The 24,729-nt window shown below is 50.7% G+C and overlaps 1 protein-coding gene across 3 annotated transcripts in view; it reads right to left on the bottom strand.

Moving 5' to 3' along the window:
- Positions 1 to 4,106: 4,106 nt before the first annotated feature.
- Positions 4,107 to 24,729, bottom strand: part of DOCK1 (dedicator of cytokinesis 1) — a 488,408-nt gene continuing 467,785 nt past the window's right edge. For 2 of the 3 annotated variants that reach the window (XM_034986046.1, XM_034986035.1), the window contains exons 47-52: positions 22,418 to 22,555; positions 16,308 to 16,453; positions 13,496 to 13,694; positions 10,790 to 10,943; positions 8,296 to 8,456; positions 5,161 to 5,256 (exon numbers count right to left, since the gene is read on the bottom strand). In XM_034986046.1, coding sequence (XP_034841937.1) covers positions 5,161 to 5,256; positions 8,296 to 8,456; positions 10,790 to 10,943; positions 13,496 to 13,694; positions 16,308 to 16,453; positions 22,418 to 22,555 — 894 coding nt within the window. Of the gene's footprint in view, positions 5,257 to 8,295; positions 8,457 to 10,789; positions 10,944 to 13,495; positions 13,695 to 16,307; positions 16,454 to 22,417; positions 22,556 to 24,729 lie in introns of all 3 variants that reach the window. The other variant, XM_034986026.1, reaches the window with a different exon arrangement.

Below are 24,729 nucleotides of genomic sequence, written 5' to 3'. Positions count from 1 at the left end.
CTCCAACATGCTCTTCATGCCTCCCCATGCTCCCTACACTCCTACATGCTCTTCATGCTCCACCATGCTCCCTACACTCCTACATGCTCTTCATGCTCCACCATGCTCCCTACACTCCAACATGCTCTTCATGCTCCACCATGCTCCCTACACTCCAACATGCTCTTCATGCTCCACCATGCTCCCTACGCTCCAACATGCTCTTCATGCTCCACCATGCTCCCTACACTCCAACATGCTCTTCATGCTCTACCATGCTCCCTACACTCCAACATGCTCTTCATGCCTCCCCATGCTCCCTACACTCCTACATGCTCTTCATGTTCCACCATGCTCCCTACACTCCAACATGCTCTTCATGCTCCACCATGCTCCCTATGCTCCGTCATGGTCTCCGTGTTCTTCATGCTCCATCATTACCCACCACTGTGCCTGACAAAGTACGCGGCATGTCGCTATAGACACCATCCAAATGAATATAAAATGGCACACCCAGTTAAGAGAAGAGAGGGGATAAACAGCAGATGAAATCCAGCACTTCCCCATGCAGAAAATAAACAGTAGGAGCAACAGCTAGATGGGCGGCCACAGGTGATCAAAACTACAGGAAACCAGGGAGATGCAGAAACGCTGCCCTGGGGCTAGAAAGGGGGATGGGACCCTTCCCCAGGGCGGCAAGGGCAGCAAGATGGCTGGAGGATTACAGGACACGTCGTGGAGACTTCAGACGTTGCAAAGGTAGTGAAGAGAAGAACCTGCAATGGAAGCAGGGCTGCTGTGGGAGGCCATCTGTAGCCCCAGCCAGCTCCAAAGCCGACCTGCAGAGGGTCAGGCAGAATGGCACCCGGGAGCCCGGGAGAAGCTGGGACTCAGAGGGAAAGCGCAGAACCCGACTGGGTGGGCTTAGCGGCCGGGCCCCCAGTGCCGCTGCTGGGCCACAGGGCAGGTCACGCAACAATCTCACAATGGCTTCGCGGAGAAGGTACAGTCCGTGCAGAGTTTAAACAGGGAGAAACTTGGCCATGCGAAGTCGCCTCCTACAGATAAAACGGCCCTGGAGGATGAGAGACAGCTGGCGTGGGGGTGGGGAGGGGAGACAGAGAGACAGACACAGAGAAAGAGTAGAGAGAGAGAGAGAGGGTGCCCAGGCAGCCCCAGTGCCAGGGCCATGGAGGAAGCCATTGGGACACTCCAGCCCAGGACACAAAAGGACAATGTGGGCAGTTGGGGTTATCATCGTTGGGCTGATGAACTGGAGAGGCTAAGTGGCTGTCTGCGACCTCCAAAGTCTGGGCGTCTCCCCAGGTATTTCTACTCTAAAGCCACTCTGGCTGTCAAAATACCACTTTTCTAGAGGAGTCTGCTGTGCTTCACCTCTTGTCTTTTGCACGAACATTTTTGCTTTGAATATGTCATGATACTCTTGTATCAAGGTTACAGAAACTGAACCAATAGGAGATACGCATACACAGAGACTGAGAGATTTATTTAAAGGAACTGGCACACGTGATTCTAGAGACTGGCAAATCCAACATTCGTAGCACAGGCTGGGAACCCAGGCAGGGTTTCCACACCGTAGACTTGAGGCCAAGTTTCTTCTCCAGGAAACCTCAATTCTTGCTCTTAAGGACTTCAACTGATTGGACGAGGCCCACCCACATTACTGAGGGTGATTTCCTTTACTTCAAGTCAACTGATTGTAGATGTGAAAACCACATCTACCAAATATCTTCAACGCAATAGCTAGATTAGCGTTTGATTCACCGGATGCTAGAGCTTGGCCAAGTTGACACGTACACAAGTCTTTTGCTCGGGGCTGAAACGAACCTACCAGTATTGGCAGAAAGAACTCTGCTGTGCATCACACCCCACACAGTCTCTGCTCCCCTCCTGTGCCTGGGCCGTTGTGTTTAGGTCATCACAGGACGTGGATGGAGCATGGGTTTCTCTGTGTTGGTGGGAGACAAACGAGGAGCCCCAGTTTGGCTTTATTTGGGTGCAAAGGGTTAATGGCTCATCAGGTTCCCTGTTAGGTTTTTTGGAGGCATCACCAACGAAACAGTAGATGTTTAAATAACTCAGAAAAGGCAGATTGAAAAAAAAAACGCATAAAGTCCTGAAAAAGCCCTTAAAAAGTAAGTAAAATGCTAAAAAGTAATCAGAGATAGAACGAAAACACGAGAGCTAAAATCCATGATGTCAGCCAAGACTTCGGGGAACGTGGACCATAATGCCCGACACCATAAAAGAATCAGAGCTGAAGAAATCTGTGAGGACGTGAAATGATCAAATCTTTGCAAGAAAGAATAATCTTAACAGTGATTGAACACAAATTTCTTTAAATACTAGCGAGCACTCTTCAAGCACCAAGGGTGGTTTTTAAAAAAGAAAAAGAGTTTTACACTTGTAAAATACAGCTCATGCACTATCTTCTTTTAATAAAGATTTGAGGAAAATACATATTAAACTGGGTAGTCTCAAATAAAGTTAAATAAGGTTAACTAAAGATGGATTTGTAATAGACTGGAGAACACTTTGCAAGGCAGGAGAATAAAACCAAAATGTAGCTGAATGTGTGAGCTAAATTTGGCTTTGAGCTTCCTGGCACCCAAAGCAAAAACAGAACATAAGATCTCCACCATTCCTGTTTTAGAGCATGCATTCTCAAGGAGGCAATATTACCTGTAAGGGGGTGAAAATCGGTGCTTAGGGAACAAAAAAATCTTACTTGGTTCATGTAAAAAGCATAGATATACATAACATACATAAATCCATACATAGTAAATCTGTACTGTTAAAATTTCTTGATGGGGAAAAGATTAGGAGAAAATGTCTAAAAAGGCTCCTTGGAAGTTAATGATGAAAGAGAGGTTGAGAAAAATTTTTTTTTCTAAGCAAAAAAATGTATCATTGCATCTAGTTGGCAAGCGGTGCCCCTTGTCCTCATCCCAGGAGTGTCCTGAGAAGACGCTCGACACAGGACTCAGCTCTTTCTTCAGTACAGTTTTGTAGTCCAGCCCTTGATTGAAAAGATGAAGACATTTTGTGTCTGCATATTCTCCAGCTCTGGACACCAGCGTGGGGTTCCCAGAAGTTGAGGGGCATCTAGTGGGGAGGGGGTACCCACTGAAGCGTGGAGTCTGGGAATTATCCAGGAAGACTTTTGGGAGGAGGCTGTGTGGGGACAGAACTGGAACCCAGATGCCATTCTCGAAGAAAAAGACCTATTTTTTTGTAGGGCCAGGAATTATTTTTACAATTTGGGGCGACAGCTTCTGCAGTGTGCAATGCTGGCTACCGGACAAGGACCTGCCACCAGGGGCCGGCCTCTCCCGTGCTCCCCTCTCCCAGGTCAGCATGCCCAATGCACTTATTTTAGGATCTCGGATGGTGTGCAGTTTCCAATATACTCAATGGAGGAGGCATATTTCTCTCAGTCAAAGGGTAAGAATTCACAAAGGAAAAAATTCTATATTCACAGGACTCTCACATTTCCTGGGGGTGGACTGGATATTTACAGCAAGGACGAATAAACTGGGAGCGGGGGAGGGGCAGGGGAGGGGCAGCGATCGAGTGAGAGAGTCTCCTGGGTTCTGCAGCAGGTTTCCCGGAGGTCTGGTTAACGGGGCCGTGGGGCACGTCCTAGTGGTTGCACAGAGACATGTGTGGAAGGAACAGGCAAGTGTGCTTTACGTGGAAAAGAGGATCCCACCGCCTTCTTTGTTTCTCGCCACCTAAGATGCAGAGAGCTCTGGAGTCTGATGCCGAATAACGCATCGCACTAAACAAAACCCTCTCTCAAGTCAGCAGCTGCAAGGGGCAGGAACAACGTGCAGCCGCAGAGCGGGGTTGGGCTGAGGGGAGTTAAGTGTCGGCAAGCTGGGCTCTGCTCTGCCCCTCCTGTAAAGGACATGCAGACACAGAGGGACACAGGTGCTGTCGATCTGGGCCCCAAGTGAGAGACAACAGGGGCGATTAAGGAAGATGCACACATACAGAAATTCAGGTCATAAAGCTCTTTAAGAAAGAAAAAGAGCAACAATGGCATTTACAGACACATTTTTTTTACGTCAAGGGATAAAAAACGGTAATATTCAGACACTGAGTCTTTTTAAATGGCTTTTTATTTTTTGTCGTCAATGAACAACTTTTGAGCCTACCAGAAGAGTATCATGATTATAGTGGATAAAAAAATATAGATGGCAGAATAAAAATATTAGGTTATACAAAGTTAGTTGTTTTGTTTTTTTAATCATCGCCCACCAACATTGTCAGGACTTTGGAGCTTAGAAAAAAAAAAAATCGACAAAACTTAATTTGTGTTTTTTTTACACTTCTAGCAGTTAAAAATTAAGAACACGTATCGAGAATCATTTGCAGATGCCTATTACAATAAACGGAAGGACCAAAAACATTAAAACTTAAGTTCTAAGAACCATGATATATACAAACTTCTGTACAGAATGAGGACAGAAAGAAGTCACCCAATTAAAGCCATCTCTGTGCTATGGGCCTTCTCTTTTTAAAAAGAAAGAAAAGGGATCTTCCTATACTGGTATTTACTTTCCCACTTGGTCCAGTATTTCTAATGGTGTCTCCACTCCATAAATTAGTAACTGTTCAGTAGCTGAGAAATAATCCTATTTTAAATTATACCAAAGGAAATTAGGAACTGCCTTGAAAGGCTTGACCTTAACTGCCCCATACAGGCTGAAGATACACTTGACCACAAAGTCACACCTGCAGCCTTCGGGGGGAAGCTGGGGGTGGGCGTCGGGGGAAGATGAGCACTCGCTCCCTACACGGTCTCACGGGTGATGGCCCCAGCTCTCCTACTGTGCCAAACCCCGGTCAACCGCGTTCCTTGCTCAGTGTCATTTGGCACAAACGGAGGACTTCTGGGCAAGACTTAGGATCTCTCAAGACAGACACAGTCAGAAGCCCCCAATTTTGAGAAGCACAACGGTACCTTCCAGACCCACATCCACCTTGCTCCCCGGTGCGAAAGGCCACTCATGCCACGGCTGGAAAGAAACTCCTTTTCAGGACAAGCAATTGCACGGCGTGTCCAATAGCTCCAGGCGGAGAGAGCAGACCCGGGAGAAGACACAGAGGGAGAGGGAGGGCTGCAGTGGGGCTCTCCACGCGGGCCTGCGGCCTTCACTGCACGATGCCCGAGTCCACCGACGTCTGCTTGCGCGCTGTCTTTGGGGGGGGTGGAGGTGGCGTTTTGCTGGGCAGCGGAGGTGGTACGTGCTGGAAAACACAGACAGAAGGCAGGTGCCGGGTTACTGATGTGCTCTGGCTGGGGGACCCGAGTGGCGGGCATGGGGCAGCCACGGAAAGATGCTCTGCACCCCCGGGGGGTGGGGGGCTGGGCCTCTCTGCGTGACCTGGGGCTGGGCAGCTGGTGGCGACGGGCCTTTCTGGCATCTCTGATCAGCGGCTTTCCACAAAGCGCATCAGACGTCTGCACAGCCCCCTGAGAAGGGAAGGCGCTGCTCTCTGCGTGGCGGTTTTAATTCCCGCTGCTTTGAATCCCCGGGGCCCCTGGAAATGGACTGGTTTCAGAACTGGACAGTTTAAATGGTGAAGAGCCAGGGTACAGGGTCAGAGCAGACCCAGGGCCACCCCGGCGGCCTGGCACTGTCCCAGCTGAGCGCTCCTTGATGAGGATCCACGGGCCTTGGCTCGTGCCCCCTGAAGATGTCCCTCAACTGTTCAGGGACAAACAGGCCCTTGGACAGGCTCTCCGGGGGTGGGCGAGAAGCCCTCCCTTTGCTCTTGGAACTGGAAAAGCCGCATGAGAGAGGGTCAGCTGGGTACCTGTGGCCACTATCCAAGGGACTCATTTAAAGGCAGTTTTTCGTTCAGTCTCTTCCAAAACTGCAATGAGGGGGGATGAGCAACAGTAGGGGATGTTTGAACTCTTCATGAGGGAGTCACAAGATATACAGAATGGGCGCAGCTGTGTCTCAATGAAACTATTTACAAAAAAAGGTAGCAGGTCAGGGCGCCTGGGTGGCTCAGTCAGTTAGGCGTCTGACTCTTGATTTCAGCTCAGGTCATGATCTCAGGGTCATGAGATGGAGCCCGAGTTGGGCTCTGTGCTCAGTGGGGAGTCTGCCCGGGATTCTCTCTCTACCTCTCCCTCTGTCCTCACCCCCACATATTCTCTGTCTCTCTGGACAAGAAAAAAAGAAAAGGCAGCAGGCTGTACTTGGTCCATGGGCCATCGTTTGCCCTTACAGTCCCACGAATGATTTGACAATTGCCAAGGTGCTAGGAACCCCTGTTTAAGGGCCCTGTCAGGGCGGGAGTGACTGCGGACAGCCGGCAGCACCCTCACGACCATCACAGACACCTGCCCCGAAGGAGACGCTCTGTAAATATGCGCGGGTCAAACAAGTAAGTGAATGAGCGAGTGAGTGAATGAATGAATGAATGAACGTGGTGAATAAATGAAGCACCAAATGAACAGATGGATGAATAAATGAGCAGACGGGCCACAGGTAGAATGAATTGGAGGGAGATGGCAGAACACTGTCACCGAAGCGAGGGGGGATCCTGCAGCAGCCTCTCGGGGGAGGCTCACGCGTAACGCAACGTGAGGGGAGAAGTTTCAAGGACAGAATGGTGACACAGCAGTCTCTCCTCCGGTGACCAAATTTCCTCCCGATTCGCAGACAAGGAAATACTAAGACGCAGAAGAGAATAAAGAGGGAAACATTGAACTGAGGCACAGTGAGATGACATTGAGACATTATAAAAAATGAAGTAGAAAAATAGACTCTGAGTTTTCTCAAGGTTGGTAAGAACAGTTAAAAACAGGCAAAAGCGAACAGCTATTTCGAGATGTGATAAAATGGTGGCTTCCGTACGTGTGCAAGCCACAGTGGTGGGTCCGAGCGCGCCAGACTGACCCAGCCAGATGCGGGCACGACGCTGCAGACGTCCTTCGTGCCCGCTAGGAAGATGGTGGGTTTATCACGATGAAGCAGAATGACAGGTCGGATTACTGCTTCTAAGAGCCATTTGGAAAGAAATGACAGCTTAACGTGGTGACAACCAGAGACAGGGCTGACCACAAGGCCGAGGCCGATCAATGACAGTGGCAGAGGTATCGATCACCCCCCGAGGCAGACGAGCGATCATTACCCTACAACAGCCCCCCGGGCCTGCACAGAGGGGAGCACCCTGGAATCGCCACCGCCTCCAGTGGATTACGACACGCTAATCCACAGGCCTGTCACTGGAACTCGTGCTCGTGCTGCGGGAAATCAACGAGACTTGGGTAATTAATCCAACTGAATTCACAAAGGCTCGCCCATGTTCCTTCCTGACCCAACAGCACGTGGCATTAGTCGCTTGGAATGATGCAGCAAGAGCATCAGAGATGAGAAAATGCTGCCCCTGCATTGATCTGTAACAAAACAGATTCGGTCATATTTCCAAGTTCAGAACTTTCAGTTCACTGGCGGAGGGAGACCCGGGGGACATTCCTGCTTTTCCAATTATATAAAGGTATGAAAACAAAGGTGTGATCAGTTAACTAAGCTGTTAGGAAAACAACAGCCCAACCAATCAATGTTCTCACTCGACTCCCTGGGCCTCTTTCCTTCTGATTTGGAGTTAAAAGTTGGCGGGAAAGGTCAGACTCCCGTTTCTGTGGTTGCAGCGAACCATTCCAGCCTCCTGCAGAGCCATGACGGGGTAACGCGGCCCCGTCTCCGGGGCCAGTCCCCCATCGTGGCATCTCTGGGGACAGAGGGCCGATCTGAAAGGCTCTGTGGCCTCAGAAGGTCAATCATCCCTTCAGCATCCAAGATGAAGTCCCACTGCTGGTGTGTGTTTTTATAGAAAAGGAAGAATCGAATACGTGTACTGTAAATAAAACCCCTCTCTTCTGCCCTGCTCACAAGAGGAGATAATAACCTTGCAGAACACTCCATAAAAAAGTACCCACAGAAAGAAAGAAAGAGTGAGCACATAGATTTATATTGGTTTTTAGGGGCGAAAGTGTGCACCCTGACCTCAGCCCACGGCCACCCGAGAACAGAGAACCTTGAGAACCAGAAGAAGGACGGGTTGGATCTTTAAGGAATGTTTCCAGAGTGGGATGGATGCCACAGAACCAAGATCCCGTGGACAGAATTCTTATCGCTTTGACCTCTTTTGTCAAAATCAAACGTGGGCTGGCCCAAACCAAGCACGCTAACATCAGCAAGGAGGGATTTCCATTTTGTGGAGGGAACGATTTTAAAAACCCACCTTTCAGGTTCCCAGCTGACTTACCCTCTGGTGAGGAGGAGGGGGCGGGGGCGTGGGCGAGCTGATCAAATCCTGGTTTTCCACCAAGTTCCCATAATCTGCCATGCTGCCTTTGAGAGGCAGGGGGGGCGGGACCTCGGCTGTGTCCATCCCAGTCACGCTGGTCATGCCGTTCAGCTCCAAACCTGGAAAACCAGATCGACTGAGAATCAAACGTCCCCACCGAGTGCCCAGGCGGCTGCTTCACCTTCTCTCTGGGAGAGGCAGGGGAGGGGGGCGGCAGGAACGCGCGTCGACTGAGAAGAGAGGCGAGCTGGGAGGGGCAGAGAAGGTGAAGGGTCGGATCCTCGCCTAAAGGCATGTTCTAGAACGAGAATACCAAGTGCCACAAAGACATCTAAAATGGGAGTTTAAAGGGGGCATCAATCCACTGTACAAATAGCCACGTCAAGCTTGGGCCCCCGCCAGCCCCTCCCAGGCCTCTGTGTGTTGGGGGCATCTACACAGCGGGGTGTCACAAGGACTGTCTACCCGCGTGTTTTCAGAGCCTTAGCCAGCATCCTGCGGCTGTTACTGGGAGGGCTGCACGAAGCGAAAGCTAACGATGCAGGAGCCGGCCAGTCACCCACCCTTCGAATCTCTCGACAGGGAAACTCACGATGGTACGAAATGAAGTTATTAGCAGTCACGGGCACTGTGGTTGTTACTTTTAAAGAAGCCAAGGGGGAAGTGCAATCGATTTTTAAAGCCAACTGAAAATACAGCCAGGAAATGGCTGGATAATCATTAAGACAGGATACTCTTTCAACCCTCGTGGAGGCTCGTAGGAAAAAAAATTGTTTTTCTTTTATATTAGAGGAAAATTGACATTTTTACTGATGGGTCCCACTGGATGAAAACTCCTTCATTAGGGGAAAGGCTTCCTGGGGGAGTTGTGGGTTTCTGAGGGAGGCTTGCCAGTGAATCCAAGGCATCGAGAGAAAACGAGTCCGATGAACGGGCGCCTGGGTGGCTCAGTCGGTTAAGCCACTGCCTTCGGCTCAGGTCATGATCCTGGAGTCCCGGGATCGAGTGCCGCATCGGACTCCCTGCTCAGCAGGGAGTCTGCTTCTCCCTCTGACCCTCCCCCTTCTCATGCTTTCTCTCTCTCTCTCTCATTCTCTCTCTCAAATAAATAAATAAAATCTTTAAAAAAAAAACGAGTCCGATGGAATGAACACCCTTGTGACTTCTCACTCGCCTGCTTTCTGTGTTGTGGTAAACTACACAGAACATAGAGTTTGCCATTTTAACCATAATTCATTGTATAAATCAGTGGCACTGGTTACGTTCACAGTGTTGGGCAACCATCACCACTATCCGTTTCCAAACTCTATCATCCCGAACATATTTAGAGGAAATAATAAAATATTTTTAGAAAAAGATTCTGGGGTAATAGTATAAGGATGTGAGGATGTAACACCCAGAGACCGTCTCTTTCCCAGCGGCTGGGAAGCTGCCCCCTCAGTTAGGGTCCTCCACGGCTACAGTGCTGACCCCCCACCTGACAGGCCCCAGAATGGCCACTGCTCCCCTTTCAGCAAGAAGAAAACCAGGTGCAAATGACAATGGTCCGTGCCTTCCAGAGCCTCTGCACAGGGCAGAGGAAGGAAGGTGGGTCCTCCAGAGGAGGAAGGTGGGCCCGCACTCCCTGCCACCTTCCTCCTGCCAAGACCTCTCCTCTCTGGCAGGCCTGGATTTAGTGGGGAAAAGCTGATTGCCACTGGTAGTGGGTTCAATCATGTCCCTCCAAAATACATGTCCACCCAGAACCCCAGACTGTGACCTGATTTGAACATAGGCTCTTTGCAGATGAAATGAGTTAAGGATCTCAAGATGAAATCATCCTTGATTTACAGTGGGCCCTAAAGCCAATAGACACTGCAGTGTGTTTATAAGAAGAGGAGAGGACTCAGGAGGTAGACCACATGAAGAGAGAGGCAGAGATTGAAGGGGTACATCTATAAGCCAAGGAACACTGAGGATTGTCAGAAACTACCAGAAGCTAGGAGAAATGCATGGAACAGAGTCTCTCTCTGAGCCTCTGGCCTCCACAAGGGTGAGGGAATAAATCTCTATTGTTTTACAGGTTTATGGTAATAAGTCACGGCAACCCTAGAAATTGGGAAAAACTAGAAAAATTAGTTATGTGCTTAGCTCTTCAGAACAGTCTGGAAATGTTTCTTCACTTTACGTTCCTCCTGAACACAGGAAGGGCCAAGACCCTCGTGTGGTTCGTATCCTATGACACAAAGAGGGAGGCTGTCCATGCGCCTCCCACGCCTCACTCCCCCCCGCCACCAGGGAACTTGGGAAGACCGATTTGCCAAAGCCCGAGGGGGACTCCCTGTACGCTGGGTGCTTGGGGAAAGTCCATCTGGGGCAAGGTGAGGAGGCGAGCCTAACCTCACAGCCTCAGGGCAACGAGGAAGTCACAGAGCAATGTCACCAATTCCAACATGGAGAATGTTCCACTCACTCGACTGCAAACTGAAGCTGAGCTTGGCCCTTGGCGTGACCGGAGGGGGTGCTGGCTGGGAGGACGGTGACGACGGGGACACTGAGAAACGTCGTTCACTTCCAGTGACATTGAGCACCTGGCTCTTCGGTCTCTGGGGCCGCAGGGGGCTTATCTACGGTGGAGGAAAGAGCACAGTTAGATTCTGCCATGGCTGAGCTGTGTCCCCCACGACTCACAGGTCGAAGTCCTCACCCTCAGTACCTGTGACCGTGACCTCACCTGGAAATACACTCCTTTGCAGATGAGGCCATTAGGGTGGGCCCTAACCCAGTAGGACTGGTGTCCTTATAAAAAGGGGGGATCTGGACACAGACACATGCACACAGGGAGAACTCCAGGTGAACGTGCAGGCAGAGATCAGGGCGATGCCTCTGTGAGCCAAGGTATGCCGAATATTGCCGTGGGGGAGGCCTGGACAGGGCTAATGTGCATGGGGACTGGCGACAGTCCTAGCCCATGAGGCACGTTCTGATGACTCAGGAAACCGAAGGATGCTTTCCTGGTGCGATGCAAAATCGCCCCTGGAGGACCCTCCATGCCGCCCCAGGCTCTGAGTCTCAGCTAAAGGTCATGAGACTGCTGATGATGCCAAATCAAGCAGGAAGCTGAGCCCAGCCCCCCGGAGGGACAGAGGTATAGCCTCTGTCCAGCAGAAGCTTCGGGGGCCAGGTGCAGGGCGAAAAGCTAAGGCCAGCCCGGCAGGCCCAGGGACCACCAGTTGGTGCTGGCCTTGCCCCGGGGCATGGCGCTGCTGCTTCTCGGGCAAACCTGCCCCGACCTGCCCACCTGCTCTGCCCCGCGGCCCCTGGCTCATCCTGGGCACACGGAGGATGGCCTAGGGAACACCTCGCAGACCTCGCTGACCGCTGTACTCTGGAGGACAAGGCCCCTCTGGGGAGAGACAGGTAGCTGGGCTGGACCGAGAACAGCGAGTCTGCCCCCAGCCAGAGGTCTGTCCCCAGAGCTGCCGCGGCTGCAGTTATTCTGAGAGTCGTCAGAGGCTGACCGGGGGCCGGGTCCTCTGCTCCGAGCCGGATGGTCCCCAGCGTTCGTTTCTGTGCACTTGCCGAGGGCCCTTCAGGCCCACTTTGGCTGAACTCGGCCCACCTCTGCTAGTGTCCCTGGGAGCCAACAGGGCCACGGCGGGGAGGGACAGAACGTGCGTGGGACGGCCAAGTGCCTGGCCCGACCTTCGACCTCTTTTCACACAACCAACCGTGAGCTCTGCCACATGGTTCAACTTCCCTCAGGCCCCTGGTTTTAACAGCTTAAAAGGGAGCTTAAAGGAAAATACACGAAAGGACATGTGGCGTGTCTGGCCCCTGGTAAATATCTTGTGCTTCTGTTAATTCCCCGACCCAGTTCTGATGTTCTGATGATCTCTCTGCTGGGCTTCAGAGACGGTGACCTCGGCTACGTCAGAAAGGTCACTGTCACCCCAGCTGTCCAGAGTAGTGGACAGAGAACGCTGGGTGGTTCATCAGAGACCTCTTCCTCCCAGCTGCGGGAGGCCCAGTGCCTGCCAGTCCCCTTCCCGCGCTCTGACGCCCCTGGCCACACTCAGGCTGCAGTCAGAGCTGTGTCTAAGGCCTCAGAAGGGCATTCGCCTTCTTGAAGGCCGTGTCGTGGCTCCCGAATCTGCCTTCTGCCTCTAGATAGCCAAGCAACACATGCCTGCCTGTCTGAATGGCACGCAGTGTGGGTGAGTCGTACCCTCTGGCTTTGAGATATAAACACGCCAAGAAACGTGTCTTATTAAAAGGGGGTCCCACGTGAGCTCTTTTGTCAAGCAACCCTTCAATCACAGCCAGGACAGGCCAGAGGCTCCTGCCCGGGGCGGGCACGTTCCGGGCCACCGTCCAGACAAGGGCCCCTCGTTTCTAGGGGGAGGCGGCTCTGGGCCTGACTTAACCTTTGAAGCTGACAGCCTGTGAGAGCCTTCCCTTGATTTCGTTTCCAGCCCACAGACAGCGCTTTCTGAATAAAGTTCACCCGAGAAGCTACCCATGCCTCCTTTGTGACCTCAGCCCCCACCACCGCTGTGTGCTCTGGGAAGCGGCCGTCCCGGGGTCAAGTGCGTGCGGCTCGGGTTCAGGTTAAATCCCAGAAAGTCCTTCTGAAACATGGCAGAGAAGAAAATGTGGGGCAGATGAGGCAGGGAGGCCAACGTGGAGCTGCGTGCTGCAGGCAGATCCCAGCAGGAGGGGCTTTGGGACTCCCGCCGAGCAGATTCTAACTCGGCGGTACCTGGGGCTCAGAGATTTCGGGTCAGGAAGGGGAGAGGCAAAGGCGACAGCCAACCTGGAGGACTGTTTTCAGACAACAGAAGCGTTCCTGTTCATCTTCTGAGATGTCAGGATGTGTCTTGGAAGCAAGTCCTACATTGCTGCCGAGAGCCTAGAACCAGCGGAGTCCCTTTGGGACGGGGGATGAATGCTAAGACAGGCACCTTCCAGAGAAGGGAAGCTCCACTCTGAGCCTCCAGATGCCCTACAGCATTGGGTGATACAAGGAGAGGGTCGAGGGAGACCTCAGATTTGCAAAGTGACTGTTGGATAGAAAACTCAGTGAAATCCAATTGACAGCTCCACTGGCTAAATGCAGAGCAAAGGTAGGTCCCAGAAGCTACCGCAGAGTGGGGAAGAAGGTTCCATGAGGAATTACCGTCTCTGAAAGAATCACAGCCTCAGACTGCTGCCCGGAAATGTCAGTGGGTTTAAATTCCTTATCAAATATCTCTTGATGTTTGCTGTTCCTTTTTTCCTTCTTCTTGTCCTTCTTCTCCTTCTCTGGGTCATCCTTGTCCAGCTTGTCCTGGGACCTGGAGTGCATTTTCTTTGGCAGGAGAGGCTCCAGAGCAAACCTAGAAGAAATGGTTCTTTAAATCACTCATGACTTAAGTGGAGAACAGTTGCTTCTCACCCGGCAGATAAATGGGAGCCCGTTCCCAAGGAATCTTAAGTGCTGCCTGGGAACTGCGCAGGCTTACAGGAAAGGAATGATTTATAAAGAGAGGCCAAGGGGGAATTAAGATACATATTAACCAGCTGTAACAGAGAGACTGTTTGCGACCGAACAAGATCAAACTGGAAAGAAACAGAGACAAAGTGGAAAGAAACAGAACACGCATAGGAGGACGGGGGGGTTGTGAAGTCTGAGCGGATAGGACACGATGACATAAAGAAGATTATCTCAGATTTCTGATGGGAGGATGGTATTTAGGGTATGTTTCAAAAGGGGCGCCCTCGCCTTGTAGAGACTCATACTAAAATATTCACAAATGCAATAAGAAGAAATAGGCAGATGCCAATGCAAAGAAATTTCTGTTATCTTGATTCTGCCCAAGTTCCTACAGCCAGCTCAAGATTACAGATACGTCAGCTCCTTCAATTTGAAAGCCTTTTGGACGACTCCGTGAGAAGCAAGCCGATTCCAGCTCATAGGTACATGGAGAGGCCCTGAGTTTTTCAGCACTGAGCACTGAGCGGGAAGACCCGGGTTTTGACTCTGCCACCTACTGGGGAGTCTCCACATGCCCTAATCCCCGTGGGCTGGACATGCCCAGTCTCAAGACGAAAGGAGGACACCACCGCTCTTGTGTCTACTAATACCAACTGGCTGGTATAAAACCATGCTAATGGTTAGTCTGTGGAGTAAGTGGATCTTGGATTAGCTTCTAAGGCACGTGTCAAAGCTGACTATGCAAACACATCTACGTGCAGTTGTGGTTTGCTGTTTTAACACAAGACTGGGGCGGTGGTGGCGGCGGGGGGTCCCATCCTGCTTCTGTCCTAGTAAGTCAAATCAGGAGAGAGAAGAAATGACTCAGTTCTAAGGTTGGAGTTACATCCTCTGCAGTAGGAAGGAGTTAGGAGGGAGGGCCAACATGGATAATGGTATGAAGATATCTTAACAACTTTATAAACTTCCAGTTATAAAATAAATAAGGCACAGGAATGAGAAGTACAGCAGAGGGAATATAGTCAATAAAAATAAAATAATCCTCAAGATTTTATTCTAGGTTTTGTATAACTTGAGACAATTAACGTAGGGAGAAAAAATAAGATCGATGGACAACTTTCAGCTCAGGGGGAACACCTATAAATATCTCAGTGTGTACACAAAGAACCAAGAGAAAGACAGGTTACATTTAAAATTTTTCACATTATGAGAAGCACCTGCTGACAAGATGAACTTTTATTCTGCATGTAACCTGTGCCATTTGGGACCAAAGTCTCATTTTCTCCACATTAATTACACAGCTAAGGGTGGTAACCCTAGAATGAACAAAAATCTGGAGTCTAATAAAGATGCCTCCCAGTTCAAGGTTAAACAATGCCTCCTGGGAGAAGGAGGCGTGTGTTCACACGTGTGATACACCACACCTCTAAGACCTCTAGATCAATTCCCACCCTCACCCCTACGTTCTTGGAAATGTAAAAACCTTTTCATAACTAGCTTGGGGATTTTCCTGGGGAAAAGTTGAATTATATTTCTTTAGCAATCTTGCTCTAAGTGACAAGCACACATGATTTAAATTCCTTTAAATTGAGAATTTCCATATGGATTTGGCTTTATAAGTAGCAGACTATGATAAATATGACTGTTAAGAAAAAAAAATGTGGGTTTAGTTTTCAATCCTCCACTGGGCACACCGGTCATCGGCAACAAAGGGCGCTTAGATTTGAGCTGTTCCTTGGGGTGCTCTGGAAGCGTGTATCTGCGTGTGGCGGGGACCGGAAGCCTGTGGGTTTGGTAAAGCAATGGATGGGAAACCCAAGGGGGTTGCACAAACACACCACTGTGCAAACTCCACAGTAAAATAATTAGCAGTTGGTCTCTGGGGTTTTAACTGCATGACACATTTTTCCTTTCTATTTAATAAGAACAAACTTTACATATTTGCTACTCAAAGACACAGAAAAATTACTGATATTTTTTAACACTCAAAGTTAATGCAAGAGACACAGTGGGAACTCCACCAAAATTAACTAGTCTATTAGCTTCTTGTTTGGCTCTAAGGTCACTTTGTGCTATTGAGTGCTCAGCAGCAAAACCGGGGTCTCCAGAGAAGTCTTGTAGAAAGAAGGTGGCCTTGCCAGCCCTCAAGCCTGACAGTGTGAGACAGTTCTGTGCTCGTTGACACCAAGGAAGTGAGCAGGAGATGGAAAGTACAAGCACACAGCCAGCAAGCAACGTATTACACTCCTTCCAGAACTTCCAGAACAGAACTGAACCAACACTCACTGGAGGTTTTAAAATCTGATGGAAACCTTACCCAGAGAATTTTTTCTCAAAAACTCACAAGACCCTGAAAGTCATCCTGGGCACTAGAGTTGCAAAGTCTTGGAGGGTTTCAGTTTCAAAGATAGTTTCGATTTTAAGAAAAATCCTGTTGTGATCAAACAAACCCAGGGTCCTGGGGGCTCCTCACAGGACCCTCTAAACCCCTTCCTTGCTGCTGAGCCGGACTCACCCATCAGAGCCTGGCCTGGAAGGGGTGCTGTCCGATGATAGGGAAGACATGGAGGCCACCGACAGAGGCCGGGATGAAGACGGCATCGTGAAGGATCGGACCATGGACCGGGGACGGCTGCCTCTTCTGTCATCCAGACTTGAGGGCTGACAGTAAGAGAGAGAGAGAGAGAGAGGCTTGTTTGATGCTCTTCTGCCAAAAGATTTCTGGCCCGCCATGGTCAGACCCTTGGGACCAAGTGGTCTTAGCAGCCTAGATTCTAGACCAAAATTGTCCACACTTTTATGAGCAGTGCATATTCTTGTTCAGAGTTAGAGATGAAAATGATGATTATTTCGGGGTTTTTTGAAATCTTACCTGATCTTGTGAAAAATACGCTAACCCTCCTGTTTTTCTAACATTTTAAGCGCAGTTTTCTTTACCAACACCACAATGCATCAGCCTGTTCCAAAGCCAACACAGAATGTAGTGAGCAGAAAATTTATTGAGTAGCATCTAGATTGAAGAAACTGCAAGATCATGAGATGAACTTTGTACCTCTCTGCATGTCGATAAACCATGCAGATCACCAAAATACACGGACATGTCTGACCGAATTTCTCCAGAATGAACTAAGATGCTCCTGCTGCTTAGTTAAAGATGGATTTGCTCCCCTGCCAGTGACTGGTACGGGGGGGCAGATGAAGCCATGGCTGGAGCTGCTCAAGCTCCTCCTCCCAGCCAGGCCGTGAACCAGAGATGCATTCTGGAGAAAAACAGTCTCTGGATGGAGTCTTCCATCCTCTCTTTGAAACAGGATTTATATCACCCAAACACGAGTCACGGAAATATAGCTCATGTCAATATCCGATTACCTAGAAAATGCTAGTGTACCTGTGCCCGAAGACCAGCTGCCGCAGAGGCTCCTTCCTTGATCCTGAGGATGGAGGGCACTTCCTCTCCGGGTGGCTTTGACCTTCCCACCTCCCAGCCCCACACCAGCGAAGATGGCACCTCGGGCAGTCACCTGTAGAAGATGTGCTTGGGACCATGGCTGATTACACACCGAACACAACTTCCACATCCGAAAAGTGGGCCTGTGTCTTCAACAGGTGTTTTGCACATGAAATACGACTTGATCTGTCTGCTATCTCTTTAGGAGTAAACGGTTCACAACAACAAAAGCACAGTTTAAAGCAGGAGTCGGTAAACTCGTTCTGTGGACGGCCTGATAGTAAGTATCTTAGGCTTTCCGTCCCCCTGCTCAGCTTGGCCACCGTAGCATGAAAACAGCCAGAGATGATACAGAGACGTGTGAGCAGGGTTGTATCCTAATAAAACCCGGTTTACAGTAAGGGCAGTGGGCCACAGTTTGCCCACCAACGGTGCAAAGCCACGTGGTGCTGGAATCTGCCCGCACGGAGGGGAGGTCTTGGGTTTGGCACCAAGGATGGCGCCGTTGCCCACCCCCGAGGAGACGTCCATTGTCACTAACTGGCCTTTACCTATCAGGAAACTAAAAAGGAACTAAGTACAAACTAGTCCAAGTTGTGGACATGCTTCCTGTACAAAATCTAGCAACTCAAAGTCTACAGAAGGCTCTTCTCAGCCTTTCTGAGACACATGTTGACGCAGCCCAAGGCCTGGCTCTCTGACGCGTGGCTCCCCCGGTCCCCCGCGTCTCGGCTGCGCCCCGGGACTGTTCAGTGTCCCACTATTCCTGACCCTGTGCCAGGCCCGCCTGACCGCCTCAGCCGCCGCCGCGCTCGGCCACCGCTCCTCTCTGGCGTCTCTGTGGGATTTGAGCCTCTTCGCGCTTCGAATGAGCCCAGCCACCATCCCCTGCCATTTCCTCCAGAGCAGTCGCCTCTGAGGGCGGCTCACGGGGGGCATCTGGGCACCCGCCTACCACCCCTGCAGGGCTGCCTTCCCGCCTCTCCCCTGCAACAGCCTCGGGCTTCACTCCCACCTATCCTTTCTGGACTGGGGTTGCGGGGGGAGAGCAGAAGGGCAGAAAACCAGCGACGTCAGGCTCAGGTGATTCCTGTGGCCGGGAGGATGCTGCCTCCATATCCCACCACTTCTAGGCACAGGGAGACTTGCATTCAAGGAAACGCAGCGGAGCATACAGAGGAGAAGAAATGTGACCCGTCCGACATCCGGGTGCTGTGAGCCCCACTCCTCGCCTGACGGTTTCCGTTTTTCTGGTGAAATGATCCTCACAGCTATGCGAGCAATGCAAGCGTTGAGTGCGCAGGGAAGAGGAGGGAGCCAGTCGTGGACCAGGAGGCGGAGATGGCCAGCGAGAACCACCTCACTCCAGCTCTTGGGAAGGCCCAGAAGACCCTTGAACGTCCTACCTCCGACCACAAAGGGCTGGTGATGTCCCTCAAGAGGCAAACTGGAGTCTTGGGCGGATGTACCAGTATGTACTGGAAAGAACAAAGGGAAGGGGGGGATGGCAGGAGCAGGGCTCTGGCCAAGGAGGGACAGAAGCCACTCCTGGGTCCCACACTTGAAGGTCACCCACTGGGTGTGGCCATGGGCCCCACTGGGCCATTTGTCTCACAATTCCTTCTTGACTGAGCAGAGCCTCTAAAAATTGAAGAATCGGAGACTTTTTTTTTTTTTTCATCTGAAGCGACTTGAATTTCTTCCAGCCATGACAGATGTAGCTCCAGCGTCAGGAGAACATGAGTAAACCGATGTCCCCGTGTCCCAACACCAGGGCTGGCAGGGTGGAGGTGGGGCAGTTAGAACTAGGCTAGAATTTTGGCTCTGGTACCGACGATGGGACCTCGCATCACACGTGGAACCACTCTGAGCCTCAGCTTCCTCCAGAGCACGCCAGGAATAATCATCCCACCTCGAGAGGCTGGTGTGAGGATGAAATGGGCAGCTGGAGCCCACTGGCCTTGGCACACTCTGAAGGTAGCTCCCATCGTCCTTGCTGTTGTCATTATTATGGCTTGAAGCAAACACTCATTTTGGCTCTCTTACCAGAAGCGAGCCCGGCCCTGCTCAAAAGCTCTGACAGGTTTGGTGTCCTTGTCTTCCAGCTGAGCCCAAATGCCTCCCCTTGACCCCCATACGTGCCTACTGCCTGTGTATCAGGGGTGGGGTGAGCAGGGCTGAATTTAATTGCAGCGACCAGTGTTTTATGGGGTAGGGTGAGAAGCAGGTACATTTCTTTTCTGGAAGACACAGCAGGTGCTCGTGGCCCCCTTCTCAGGGACCCCAGCGCCTGCACTCCTCACTCCCTATGCATCTGGAGAAGTGGCGCTGTGAGCTTTTGTCCTGGGAGCGGCGGCCCCCTAGAGCCCCAGCATAGGCAAGGTGAGGGCCAGTGGGGAGGGAGCAGGGGTCTGGAGGAGCCGCCTGTGGATTAAGAAGTCAGAGGGTGTCCAAGTCTTCTATCTACGGCTTTGGCTGGATCAGAAAAATTGACAAAATGGTTTATGTCTCTTCTATGGGGTTTTTATTTTTAAATCCATTTTTTTTTTCAAACAGGATGATACTATATTGCCTTTCCAAGTATTCTGAGATGCTTGCAAGTTTTCAGAGTAGATAAGACAGGAAAGGCTCATACCAGACTGCTTTTTATTGCCGCTTTTCTCAGAGCATGACAGGGGCATCTGCCTGTCTCTCTATCTGCTCAAGGGAGGCAAGCTGCAGAGCCTGCCACTCGGGTCCCAGGATGGAGGACTCAGGAAGGCAGCTCCAGCAAAGAAAGCATCCAAGGGGAGGAAATGCACCCTTGATTCTATTCCTCGATCCCAATAAGCCTGACCAGCCCCTAGCTGGGCTTGGGTGCGGTGCTGCCCAGGCTGCCCCTAGAGAGAGGTGGGCAGTTTGGTGGGCATGACGTGTCTCAGGATGTGGTGGACACCGCTCATCTCTGGCCAAAGATGGCTGCGTCGGAACAGGGGAAACCTGTCCTGGAGGAGGGGGACACCCCCGCCCCCTACGCAACAGGCCTGCCTCCTGCCCTGGCCTTCCTTCTCCCCTGGGCCCAGCAGCAAGCCCGCACAGACGTAATGAACCCCAGCAGAGAACGGAATAGGAAGGATGTGTGGTGAGCCAGACAGGTTTCTGTCATTTTGAAATACAAGTTATGTGAGTGGTAAAAGAGGAAGCCTTTCACTTTTCAGTATAAAAACTCTTAAGATCTCACACGTGTTTGTTTCTTAGAAAGACTTAAGAGTGGTGTAAGTCTTGGGAAGAGACTCATGACGACGCACCCTGAAATTCTTGCCACTCGACTCTGACTGCAATGAGTTGCAAGACCCGAAGCGATCAAGCACTCCTCAAGGGTTCTGCCCGGCACGAGGGGTCCTCCAGTGTAGCCGGCAGGAGGGCACCCCGGCCCCCAAGCCTGGTCCCTGCGAGCAGCTCCCGCTGGGTTGGCCGCCCTGGGTCCCCACGCGCTGAGTTTTCAGACCAGAGCCCAGAGGTTGCGTTCTCTTGGCTTTGCCAGGTTCACACCTGCTGGGGATGCACTGCTGCACCAGAGTCCGGCCACAGCGGGCAAGGGTGGGCAGGCTGGGTCAGCATGGAGTGGAATCAGAGCCAAAGGAGCCCCTTTCCGGGGGGACTCTCAGTCTCTCACAAGAGAAGGAGAAGCTCTGCCGTGTAAACTAAGGATAGTGGCTAAAAGCACAGACTGGGAGGCAGACCGTTGGGCTTCAAACTCCATCAGTGGCCGGCGTGACCTTGCATCCCCTTTCCCCCATCTATACAATGAGGATGACCACAGTGCCTCCTTCGTAGTGTTAAGTGGAGAAGCCAGTTCCTATTTGCAAAACACTTGGAAAGGTCCCTGGCATATGGTAAGCACTAAATTAGTGTTTGCTAAGGGAGCTAAATGTGTGAAAAAAAAGAAGTGAGTTCAACAGCAAGAGCAACAGAGAACTGTAGAGAATGGCAGACAGATGGAATTGGGCCGAAAAAGGACCCAAAATGGTGCCCTACACTGGACACCTGGTTCTTCAGGAAGGACAGAAAAGTGTCGTGCGATGTGAGAAGCAGAGTACCTTCTACAGCACGCCTTTGGTTTGCAGGAAGGTGGAAACCTTGGGCGCCCTCACCCCCTTCATGCCAAGGGCTGGGATTCTAGATCGGAAGCCTCACTGCCTCTTTTTGTCACACTGTTGCTTCCCTCCAAACAACAGGGAAAGGGGGCCTTGAGTCATCTGCTGTGTCTGACATTTCCAGAGTCCAGGGACAGTCAAAGTTAGGAACCACCAAGGCTCCCAGAGACCACAGGGCTCACACTGCCAGATACTTTGCCTCATTACATATCACAAGCCACACTTTTATCACGATCTTGATCCCAGCCCCCACTCAGAAACTTCCACAAACTCTTGGCAAAAGCCCAGTTCTGCCCTTCATCCAGAGCAAAGCCTCCTGCCCACACCGCGCCAATCCAGGCTCTTGGAGGCTGGGCACCTTTCCGGCTTTTCCTATGATTTCTCTTCTTTCCAAGACATGTCTACGTCTGCACGGCCTCCGGCCTGCCATTTGAATTCTGGCCTCCCAGCCTTTGCTGGGTGAACCCTTCCTCCCCACCTCCTCCCCGACTGTCTCCAGCTTACCTTTCTTGGCCCAGACCAATGACCACTCCTTTAAGACGTAAGTCTTTGCTAACAATTTCAGATCTCAGTAAACCATAGCGACTCTCTCCAATGACTTTGACTTTGGACTGGACTTAGGCTCCAGCTCTGCCTTAGGACATCATGAGTTCTGGTGCCCTGTGTGTTACCTAACCCTCTGTATGTGGTGTATGGCTGGAGGTGTGGCCTCTACGGCCAGCCGAAGTTGAGTCCCATGGGCCTCTGGGTGGTTTTTCTGTTGCCCCACCACATTAAGGATAGACTGTGTTCACAGCAGGTGAGCAGGGCGTTTGGTGATCAAGCAAACTCATGAACGCTTACTCACCCTGACACTTCCAATTATTGAAAGGAGCTTGCTGGCTTATTGACGATGGACTTCTGAGGGGGCCGAGGTCCTTCAAATCCCACTTCCCCAGTAGGCGTCACACATACATCTTACTCACCCTGCCTGTGAGCCTGTCACAGTTGGACAATTGAACGCAGACACCCATCTCCCCTTCTGCAAGGCTACCCACTTACCATGGTTCGGACACCATATTGCTTTTCCACTTTTTCCTTTAGCTGTTTGAAACAGGCTTCCATTCTCTCATGAAATGGCCTCAGTGCTTCTGTGACTTTGTCTCCGTGAATCCTGATCCCTTCAGCCAAAAACGGAATCTGAAAAACGTAGCAGTCAACACTCCTTATTTCCTGGTTAATGGTCTAGAGAGAGCCACGCACACCAGGCAGAAAGTGGCACTGTGTGCAAAATCCAACTGCTTTGTTTCCAAATCAAACCGTGAATCAAAGTCATCAGCAGGCACATGACCCCCAACGACCAAAATGTTCAAATTACAATCGTTTGTGTTTTAAATTGGACACGTCTCGTGCAGTGCTCAGCGCACGACGGCCACTCAGTACCTTGCCTGACTCCCATTGGCCGACCAATCCTAGAATAGACTCATCTGTGCTTTCCTCGTGAATTGGGGAAGAACTGCAGTTTGAATCTGTTTAGCTGTAACTTGATCTATTAGCAAAGGGTCGTGTCACAGTGCAAAGATTTTTTTTTTCTTTTTTAGCCCAGAATATTGCCTCTCTAGGCAATTGAGAACCCTATTCTAAAACTTAAAAATCTAATTACGTGTGATCTATAGTCCTGAAGGATCTTCTTATTTGGAAAGGAAAACCAAATTTATTCTTCCTTAAAACTAAAAATAATCATTTCTCTGCCAACACTGCTGTCACGAAATATCCATGCCAACACTTCACTCCCAAGCGCGGAGATGGAGCTGACCTTTAAAAGCGTCGCAGGGAGACGTTTTCATTCCCCAGCCCCAGAGACCCTCTAGCATCACTGCTGTTGGGGGCTGGAGGGGGTTCCAAGGAGGGCTTTCTTTCCCCAGCTTCTGCTTTCCCCCAGCGCTTGGACCAAGAGTTTGACATTCTTCAGTGCAATCAAGCTAAGAGGCTTCCTCTTAATAATTTATAATTAAATCAAAATACTGATTAAAAACAGATTTCCCTAATATGACAGAACACCAACCTAAATGAGCAGATTTATTAGGAAGCAGGATAAAAGTACACAATTGAATTTCATGTGAACAAATCCGAGAAATCTTACCAAGATGAATCAATGCATAAAATGTATTTGGTTGCCATTTAGAGCACGCAGCTGTTGCCTCTTGTGGTCTCCAGGGAAAGACGAAAGAAGTGAGGGCTCCCATGTCACAGCCCACCCAGCCTGCCCTCGGGCTGCACGGGCACAAAGCTTGTTTCGCTGACAGTTGGGCCTACCCCCAAGGTTTGGGCCAGGCATCCCTTTGCGGCCAGTTACTGCCTAAAGGACAGGGTGCATGCAGGTGAGCCTTCACAATGGATGAGATGTTTTAATATTCCGTATGAATTACTCTTGCAGATGGCAGCTTCCCCAGAGCTAGCCGCAGTGTGGTCAGGTTCAACAGTAGAAAATGCTCACATTAATCCTTTTGCTTCCTGAGTTCTGCCCTGGGGCACGGCACAGGCAGGCTGGGGACAACTTTTGGTGGGATGGTAAACGTGTTGGATCTATTTGGGTACAGAGGCCAGTATGGGGGGGTTGTCTCAAGGTTGAGACACAGCCACTTGAGATCTTGCAAGCATTTAGAATGGACCTTTTTCCAAATATACAAAATGCAGTCTAAATGTCTCTCCTTTTTTTTGTTGGTTTGATTAAAAGCCTTCATTGGCCAGATTCTTTGACCTCAAAGAAGCTACTTGCTGGACTAAAGTTAAGACCATTTGGTTTAAGTCCCTGGGGCTGCGTGAACTGCAATTTGGCAGGTGAAATTTAGGGGGTATGAGAATTGACCACTTCAACAGGTCCCTGACATTGTCAGATACAACCTTCTTTTAGGATGGGATCTGGCCTCTGTTCTACGTCTGACTGGGGCTGAGCCACAGCTCTGCATGAAAAGATGCTCTGTGTAAACACTCCAACATATTGGGTGCTTAACATACAAACACGAGCCATGGAACGAGGCCTGAAGTGATCTCTGGGGACTCTGTGGTTCAGTGGGTTCCAACCTGGATGAGCATCAGAATCTCCCAGGCAGGTTCCTGAACCCCACCCTGGAGCCCTGATTTGCTCTGGGGTAGATCCCAGGAATCTGCATTTCTTAAAAGTTGCCCAGAGCAAGGAGAGGGGAGAGGACATCCCCAAAGTCACACCTTGGGTTGTTCAAAATGAGCACGCAGCCTGCTCTCCAAAGACACCCTCCTGAACAGCGGTGATGCATGTGAAATTCGCTCCTGTGGGTTCCCTGCACAAATGCATGAGCTACCAGCAGCACAGAACATTAGGAGGCACTGCTCAG

The sequence above is a fragment of the Mirounga leonina genome, unplaced genomic scaffold, assembly GCF_011800145.1.
Source record: "Mirounga leonina isolate KUSES-001 unplaced genomic scaffold, KU_Mleo_1.0 Mir_114, whole genome shotgun sequence".
NCBI classification, from domain to species: Eukaryota; Metazoa; Chordata; class Mammalia; order Carnivora; family Phocidae; genus Mirounga; species Mirounga leonina.
This window is presented reverse-complemented; position numbering and strand designations above follow the sequence as displayed.